At 47.8% G+C, this 9198-nt stretch overlaps 1 protein-coding gene across 1 annotated transcript in view; it reads right to left on the bottom strand.

Moving 5' to 3' along the window:
- Window positions 1-9198, bottom strand: part of LOC111655508 (bone morphogenetic protein receptor type-2-like) — a 25006-nt gene that overhangs the window by 9325 nt on the left and 6483 nt on the right. The window contains exons 3-15 of the mRNA XM_087174154.1: window positions 7151-7339; window positions 6751-6960; window positions 6015-6122; window positions 5837-5928; window positions 5103-5336; window positions 3916-4030; window positions 1735-1895; window positions 1500-1647; window positions 1103-1239; window positions 711-847; window positions 237-429; window positions 61-146; window positions 1-29 (exon numbers count right to left, since the gene is read on the bottom strand). The exon at window positions 1-29 is cut by the window's left edge and continues 74 nt beyond it. Of these exons, the coding sequence (XP_087030280.1) occupies window positions 1-29; window positions 61-146; window positions 237-429; window positions 711-847; window positions 1103-1239; window positions 1500-1647; window positions 1735-1895; window positions 3916-4030; window positions 5103-5336; window positions 5837-5928; window positions 6015-6122; window positions 6751-6960; window positions 7151-7339 (1839 nt within the window). The remainder of the gene's footprint in view (window positions 30-60; window positions 147-236; window positions 430-710; window positions 848-1102; window positions 1240-1499; window positions 1648-1734; window positions 1896-3915; window positions 4031-5102; window positions 5337-5836; window positions 5929-6014; window positions 6123-6750; window positions 6961-7150; window positions 7340-9198) is intronic.

Below are 9198 nucleotides of genomic sequence, written 5' to 3'. Positions count from 1 at the left end.
GGGGGAGGGGAGTTAACAGCTGGTCTGTCCTGGTGTTTGTTCCCAACATCACAGTGACACTGACCTCTGTGTTCACACTCAGAGATGGAGCAGAGGGCGGAGGCAGGAGACACACTGCTGTCTGAACTGGACAACCGAGCCTGACTCTGACAGAGAGAGAAAGAGAGAGAGAGAGAGCTGACTACATGAAATAAAGCACGTGTTTGGTTTGAGTGTTGACACCTGGTGAGCTTCACCTGAGCCTGCTGTCGCTCATAGTTGATGGAGTTCCTGTTCTTTTCAGCACCTTCTGCTGTACTCGTGGTCGTCCTGACGACAGATGCTGAGTGTCCGTCTCCCTGGAGATTTTTGACCACACCCACTTGCAAATCCTCGATGTAGGAGGAGGCGGAGCCAACCTGAGGAGACCAGCGGCCATGAGACAGATTCCTGAGAGAGAGAGAGAGAGAGAGAGGATCAAGGATGTGTAATCCTTACAGTGTGAACCTGTGGTTGTGTATTGAGGTGTGTGTACCTGTGGTTGTGTATTGAGGTGTGTGTACCTGTGGTTGTGTATTGAGGTGTGTGTACCTGTGGTTGTGTATTGAGGTGTGTGTACCTGTGGTTGTGTATTGAGGTGTGTGTACCTGTGGTTGTGTATTGAGGTGTGTGTACCTGTGGTTGTGTATTGAGGTGTGTGTACCTGTGGTTGTGTATTCAGGTGTGTGTACCTGTGGTTGTGTATTGAGGTGTGTGTACTCAGCAGTGTGAGTTCAGACAGTCTCTCCTCTGCACACTGAGCGGTGAGTCGAGCCTCAGCATCCTGATCCCAACAGTCCTCCATCGTCTCCTTCAGGGAACGCAATGCCTGAGACACACACACACACACACACACACACACACACACACACACACACACAAAAATCTAAACCTTGTGTTTTATCACAATACATTTCACAGCAACATTAATACGACTGTAACCAGACAATAAACCCTGTGGGAGTTTTAACGCCCTGAGTTAAGTCTGTCAGGTCATGGCTCCATCACTAGACCCACAGGTGAAGCTGGACCCACAGGTGAAGCTGGACCCACAGGTGAAGCTGGACCCACAGGTGCGACTCACCAGGTTGTTCTTCTTCCAGGCTTCAGGGAATCTGGGTCTGTGTTTCTCTCTGGCGACAAGGATCTGCATTTCCTCGAAGCTTGGGTGATTCCCGAGCTCTGCCTGAAACGCCAGCTGGTACTCAGGTGCTGCTTCACCTGGACACACACACAAAGTGGAGGTCTGATACACAGTGTTTGTTACAGCAGCTGATCACAGACTCTTTAATTAGCTTAAAGGAAACTGACCCAGGAGACAGTTTCAGTTTCAGTTTCAGTACTATAAATAACTAACAAATATTATTCCTCTAGACTGCTGACAGAGGTGTGTGTGTGTGTGTGTGTGTGTGTGTGTGTGTGTATATATATATATATATATAAATACGTATGTAGCCTGTTTGTGTGCAGCACTGACTCACCTGGGAACAGGTCGGAGCACCTCCTGAAGCTCTCCCAGTAGAGCAGACCCAGGGCGTAAACATCCACCTGCTTCAGCGCTGACTCACAGTCCCTGAGGTTCAGAGCTCCGCCCAGAACCTCCGGAGCCATGTACCGCACCGTCCCCACCTGCACACACACACACACACACACACACACCTGTGACCCCCACCTTCTGTTTCTGTTTACACCTGCACCATCGTCACATCACCTGACCTCAGATATCGCCACAGTGTCGTCGTCTCCGGAGCGACAGGGCCGGTTTCCCGTCAGCCTCATGGACAGACCGAAGTCGGCGAGGACGCAGGACAGGTCGGCTCGGACCAGGACGTTCCTGCTGGTCACGTCTCTGTGGGCCACAGCTGGTTTGTACTGGTCTGAGGGGGAACAGAGGAGAACCAGTCTGGATCTGTCACACCTAAAGGACTCGTGTTTTAACACCTGGTTTCTTCCTGCTCACAGTTCAGCGGATAATAGACAAATCAAAAGATGAAACGTCTTCTGTCAGAAAGACAATGTCTCTGAGGACAGGAAGGAAAACTGATTAACAGGTTGTTTACTGTAAAGTTCAGAGACGTGAGCGACGGGTTTGTGAGGAGGAGAAGAGTCGACTCAGGGTTTCAGTCTGAGGGAAAAATAAAAATACAGAAGGTAGAATCTCCTCCTCCGCTCAGACAGTTCAGGTCTCTTCCTGTTTATCCAGAGTCATAGAAAATATTAAATATTAACCTCTCACTGTGTGAATCCTAACCCTGAACTTGACCTTTGACCTTTGATCACCAAAAGCTGATCAGCTCGTGTTTGCCTCCAGGTGAATGTTTGTGTCAAATCTGAAGAAGTTAAACGAAGGTGTTTCTGAGATATCGAGTCCATGAGAATGAGACGGACGACCTGAAAACAAAATGGCCGCCACTCTGACTGTCGCCAGGGGAGGAACAAACTCAGATTCCTGTTTGTTTTACTCGTTATGAATCTTGTTGTTTTCTTTATTTTAGCAGGTGATTGACTGTATGAGAGTGAGGATGTTACAAACAAACAAACAAAATCAGATATTTATTTATTGAACAGAGAGAAATAATCTCCCACTTAATAATAATATATAATAATATAATAAAAACTAAAACAATCCTTTGTTTCCATGTGAAAATAATATTTATCTTTTCTTAAAACCTTTCCTCATGAATATCAGATATTTATCACGTTCTTTGTTTTCTGACATTATCCAGAAAAAAACTTTTCATTTGAAAATGTGAATTTTCCAGTTTTTCTCCTGTAGCCACAAACTGCTGGTGTTTCACACTGACGTTACAGATGGATCCTGTTATTGATTCTGGATCTTTCTTTATCATTTATTTTCATCCAACTGAACACGTTTATTACGTCATCTCATCAATTCTACTCTCCGTTCTAACGTCTAAACACTGAGCGGCCAATTTTTTAAGGTAAACACAAGAAACTTGTGCTACAGAAAATGGACCAGACTCAGTGAATAGCTCCCTAAGCTTCACATGTCCTATGATAACTATTAATTTAACTGTACAGACTAATGAGCAGTGATAACTAACATGTCTTTGGGGTCATCAGGTGGGAACCTCCTTTCACCAGTGTTTCGTCTAGTTGGTCCCACGACACCTCCAGGAGGCCAGACAGTGATCACTGGCGTCCCAGAGTCACTCCCCTAATGCCAGCCATCACTGCTCCTCACACCACCATCTTCTTTATCTTGCCTCTGCTGCCACAAACAACACACACCAGCAGATTCAGCAAACAAACTCCCCTAAACAGTTGGAGAAAGTGGCGGCCATTTTGAATGAAGGAGGTAGAGTCAAGGAGAGATGCCTTTTGAGCTAAACTCTCCCCGGCCACCAATAACTGATCAACTGATCGACAGATTCAATTATTGATCAGCCGATCTTCACCGTCTCTGCAGCACAGCCTGTTCACTGTAAACTCACACCAACACACACTCAGGTCTGAGTGTCACCAGCAGGGGGAGCAGTGAGGCGTGTGTGTGTGTGTGTGTGTGTGTGTGTGTGTGTGTGTGTGTGTGTGTGTGTGTGTGTGGGTGTGTGTGTGTGTGTGTGTGTGTGTGTGTGTGTTGAGAGCTTTAGTGCTGCTATAAATAGAAACATCAGAAACACATATTGGTGTATATTCATGTACATTAAGGTGTATGTGTAGAATATACCATGTGTTCATATTTAAAAACTAAAGTCTGATGATAGTAATTCTTATTTCTTATTGTCAATAATCCCATAAATAAAAACCGCCCTGACCTGTCTTGCTGCCACTAACACAGCACCACATGTGGATTAATCCGCCGCTGAAAATAGTCCCCAACAAAGGGGTTCAGGTGAACACAAAGTGAGCAGCAGGCTGATGAGTGATGAGGTTTACCTCCTCTGTACAGCTCCGTGTGGAGGAAGGCCAGTCCTCTGGTCACACCATGAGTCATCCTGCAGCACGTCAACCAGTCCACGGTGTGGACAGACAGGTACCGAGACAGACAGCCCTGAGGACGGGGGGGGGGGCATCATCAATTCATTCATTCATATACACATATATACAGTAAACTGTAACTATTGTGCCTGTCATATAAAACACAAATCCTAAATAGTGGTTAATGAGATAGGTGTGTGTGTGTGTGTGTGTGTGTGTGTGTGTGTGTGTGTGTGTGTGTGTGTGTGTGTGTGCCTGCAGACAGTTAAGCTGGTAATTATTGTCTGATCACTGCAGAGGAATGCAGTAAACCAACCAGACATTACAAAAACAAACAATGTGTGTCTGTTACACACACATTGTTTCTCTCACACACACACACACACACACTGCTTATAAACAGGAAGCTGAAATTGTTTATGTACAAGTTTGTGAATAAGAGATAGTGATAATATGGATTTGATTTTAAGTGTGTGAGTAACTATGTGTGTGTGTGTGTGTGTGTGTGTGTGTGTGTGTGTGGTCAGTGGCTCCAGACAGGAAGCAGGAGTGAAGGCGCCGTCTTCTTCCAGCACAATAACAAGACTAATGGAGTCAGAGAGGCGTGGACAGACATGTGGACGTTCCTCTGTGTGTCTCCCCCTACAGGCCGCTCTGCTCACTACACACACAACATGGTCCTCACAGGTCACACACTGGTCTTACAGGAGCTTCCTCTGACCTCTGACCTCCTCACATTCTCTGATCACCTGCGTCTAAAAACCTGTTCACACCTGCTCACTTTGGTGGAAAAGACACATACTAAAATGAGAGACCTTCCCAGGATGCACTCTGCTCAAACAACGACATCTACAATGACTCGCACACTGGCATCATACGAGGACACCAAGGGATGTTGTTTACCGTCAGCAAGAGGTCAGCAGGACGACGGTTACTGCGCCTCAACTACTTAATATACTTGATAACAATAAACTTCAAAATAATAATAAACTTCATAATAATAAACTTCTTAATAATAATAACAATAATAATAACAATAAACTGCACAATAATAACAATAATAATAATAATAAACTTCATAATAATAAACTTCTTAATAATAATAACAATAATAAAGTGCATGTATCAGTGTGTTGAACTCTTACATGTGGGTAGTACTCCATGAGGATCAGGAACTCCGGTTGTCCGTCGGCTGTCGACCTCTCGTCGGCGGTCAGGAAGCGGCTGATGTTGTCATGGTGACGCAGCAGTGGCAGACAGTAGATGGAGCACTCATTGGTGAAGTTCTGCCGGTTGGCCGAGCTGAACAGTTTGACGGCCACACACCGCTCGTTCAGACAGCCACGAAACACGGCGCCATAACGACCTCGACCAATCAGCTGCCAGAGAGCGGGCAGAGAGACTCAGGGTTCAGGTCTAGATCCTCTAACATTCAGGTTTATACTTCTATCCACTGTAACGGGTCAAACTGAAGTTACTATGGTTACTATGTGTGTTTTAATGATCCTCTTCTCTTAAAGGGACAGTCCACCACTTTTACATGTCAGAGTCAGTCTGGTCTGTACCGGGTCTGTACCTGGTCTGTACCTGGTCTTTGCCTGGTCTGTACCTGGTCTGTACCTGGTCTGTACCTGGTCTGTACCTGGTCTGTACCTGGTCTGTGCCTGGTCTGTACCTGGTCTGTACCTGGTCTGTGCCTGGTCTGTACCTGGTCTTTGCCTGGTCTGTACCTGGTCTGTACCTGGTCTTTGCCTGGTCTGTACCTGGTCTGTACCTGGTCTTTGCCTGGTCTGTACCTGGTCTGTACCTGGTCTGTACCTGGTCTTTGCCTGGTCTGTACCTGGTCTGTGCCTGGTCTGTACCTGGTCTGGTCAGTTACCTCCAGCAGCTTCAGGTTGTCCAGGTCGACCGCAGACTCAGTGTTTGCTGCCTCCATCACATCCAGAGCAGAGAGACTGTGTTTCTGTTTCCCTGAACAAACACACACACACACGGTATTAATGATTATCATTATTAATGTCCTCGCAGTGTGTGTGTGTGTGTGTGTGTATGTATACCTTTCATCATGCGGTACCCCAGAAACAGTGCCATGATGATGATGGCTGCTATAGCAATGGTTGCCAGGGCAACCAGCGCCGTCTCCTCCCGTCTCAGTGGCCGGTGTTCTGTGAGACGACGATGTCATCATTAACATCACTGTGACATCATCACTCAGACACACACACACAGCCATGGATCAATAAAGAGCAGTGGGTTTTTGCTGCAGGTAAAACATGATGCTTTGTTGTGTCACGCCACACGGCTGCGTCATGTGATCTGCAGATTTGGCTTCTTGCCTACATTCTACGCCTGACGCGTGACTAGAGTCTCCTCTTCCTCCACTCAGAGCTCCAGGTCACTTCCTGTTTATCAGGAGTCAGAGAGAATATCGTAAGGTTTGTCATAATTGCTGTGAAGTCTAGAGTAATGGCTAAAGAATGTTTTGTGAGGTCACAATGACCTTGACCTTTGACCTTTGACCAAACTCTAATCGGTTCATCCTTGAGTCCAGGTGAATGTTCCTTAACGGTGTTTCTGAGATATCGAATCCACGAGAACGAGACAGATGACCTAAAACAAAATGGTGGCTCTGACTGCCGCCGGAGGAATAAATGACCTGATGATGTCATAGTAACATCATAGCAGCAACATTACATACAACTTACCCCTTCCACTATAGTTTCAAGTCAGGTCATTATCCTACCCAGCAACAGCCAGTACAAGCTCAGCCATTGGTCAGAGTGATCTGCTCACCCGTCTGTCCGTCATCATGTATGCCGCTCTTCATCAGCCTCAGTGCGGGGGTGTCGGCAGTGGGCGGGGCCTCGGTGAAGTTGGCGTTGCAGAGATCTCGGCTGCAGCAGCAGAAACGGTAGCTGCCATTCTGGATCTGAGAGGGCGTGGCCGTTACTAGGCAACGCTCACCATGACACTCCTGCTGGTCGCCAATGTGAGTCCAACAACCTGGAGGAACAAACATGTTTAACCGTCAGATGTGAGGATGTTTTTGACCTGGTCACCTGTAGAGGGCAGACTGAGTTTACAACAACAAAAATATTCAAACAGCATTACCCACAATCCCCTGCACACAGCGTCCCATGAAGACAAGTCACCTGAGAACAGCTGAGAGCTTCTACATTGAGACATATCTCACCTTGCTTCACCAGGTGCATTTCACCGTCTGGTCTTTTTTCCCATAATCCATAGCAGCGGGAGCCGTGGCTGCAGCGAATCGTGCCGTTCTCTCTCACCACTCCTCGCAGCTCATTGGTGGTTCCGCTGTGAGGCTCCGCCCCCTGCAGATGGTCAGTGAAGGCGCACTCTCTGTCCTCTGACTGAAGACCTGCACAGACATTTCAATGATCAATACAGGGTTTTAAACAGAGACCAGAGACCAGAAACCAGAGACCAGAGACCAGAAACCAGAAACCAGAAACCAGAGACCAGAGACCAGAAACCAGAGACCAGAGACCAGACCAGAGACCAGAGACCAGAGACCAGACCAGAGACCAGAACCAGACCAGAGACCAGAGAGACCAGAGACCAGAGACCAGAGACCAGAAACCAGAGACCAGAGACCAGACCAGAGACCAGAGAGACCAGAGACCAGAGACCAGAGAGACCAGAGACCAGAGACCAGAGAGACCAGAGAGACCAGAGACCAGAGACCAGACCAGAGACCAGAGAGCAGAGACCAGAGACCAGAGACCAGACCAGAGACCAGAAACCAGAAACCAGAGACCAGAGACCAGAGACCAGAAACCAGAGACCAGAGACCAGAGACCAGAGACCAGACCAGAGACCAGACCAGACCAGAGACCAGAGACCAGAGACCAGACCAGAGACCAGACCAGACCAGAGACCAGAGAGACCAGAGACCAGAGACCAGAAACCAGAGTCCAGAGACCAGACCAGAGACCAGAGAGACCAGAGACCAGAGAGACCAGAGACCAGACCAGAGACCAAAGAGCACAGACCAGAGACCAGAGACCAGACCAGAGACCAGAGACCAGACCAGAGACCAGAGACCAGAGACCAGAGACCAGAGACCAGAAACCAGAAACCAGAGACCAGAGACCAGAGACCAGACCAGAGACCAGAGACCAAAGAGCAGAGACCAGAGACCAGACCAGAGACCAGAGAGACCAGAGACCAGAGACCAGAGACCAGAGACCAAAGAGCAGAGACCAGAGACCAGAAACCAGAAACCAGAGACCAGAGACCAGAGACCAGAGACCAGAGACCAGACCAGAGACCGGAGACCAGAGACCAGAGACCAGAGACCAGAAACCAGAGACCAGAGACCAGAGACCAGAGACCAGAGAGCAGAGACCAGAGACCAAAGAGCAGAGACCAGAGACCAGAGACCAGACCAGAGACCAGAGACCAGAGACCAGAGCCAGAGACCAGAGACCAGAGACCAGAGACCAGACCAGAGACCAGAAACCAGAAACCAGTGACCAGAGACCAGAGACCAGAGACCAGAGACCAGAGACCAGACCAGAGACCAGAGACCAGAGACCAGAGACCAGAGACCAGAGACCAGAGACAGGAAGCAGTAAAGTCCAGTCTTCATGCTGACTAATGTTTATAATTTGTTCCACACTTTGACTGAGCACATGAACCCATCATACACCTGAGCACACCTGTCTGCAGCTGTCAAAGCTCCGAATGTGTCTGACTGATCTGACCAAATTCAGACTGATGAAATCTAGAAACTGTATGAAAGTCAAGACACACACATACACGCACACGCACACGCACACACACACACACACACACACACACACACACACACACACACACAGTAGCCTGACAGCTCCAGATAATGATGCATGTTGGCGTTTAGTGAGAGAGGGAACAACAGAGCTGCAGAGCCTCAGGCTGCTCATGTTCTCTAACAGCGAACTGTCTAACTCATCACAACTACACAACACCACAACTACACAACATCACAACTACACAACATCACAACATCACAACTACACAACAACACAACACCACAACTACACAACATCACAACTACACAACATCACAACACCACAACTACACAACATCACAACACCACAACACCACAACACCACAACTACACAACATCACAACTACACAACACCACAACACCACAACTACACAACATCACAACTACACAACACCACAACACCACAACACCACAACTACACAACACCACAACTACACAACATC

This window comes from Seriola lalandi, unplaced genomic scaffold, assembly GCF_002814215.2.
Source record: "Seriola lalandi dorsalis isolate HSWRI2012SDOR001 ecotype SW California unplaced genomic scaffold, Sedor1 jcf7180002054321, whole genome shotgun sequence".
NCBI classification, from domain to species: Eukaryota; Metazoa; Chordata; class Actinopteri; order Carangiformes; family Carangidae; genus Seriola; species Seriola lalandi.
This window is presented reverse-complemented; position numbering and strand designations above follow the sequence as displayed.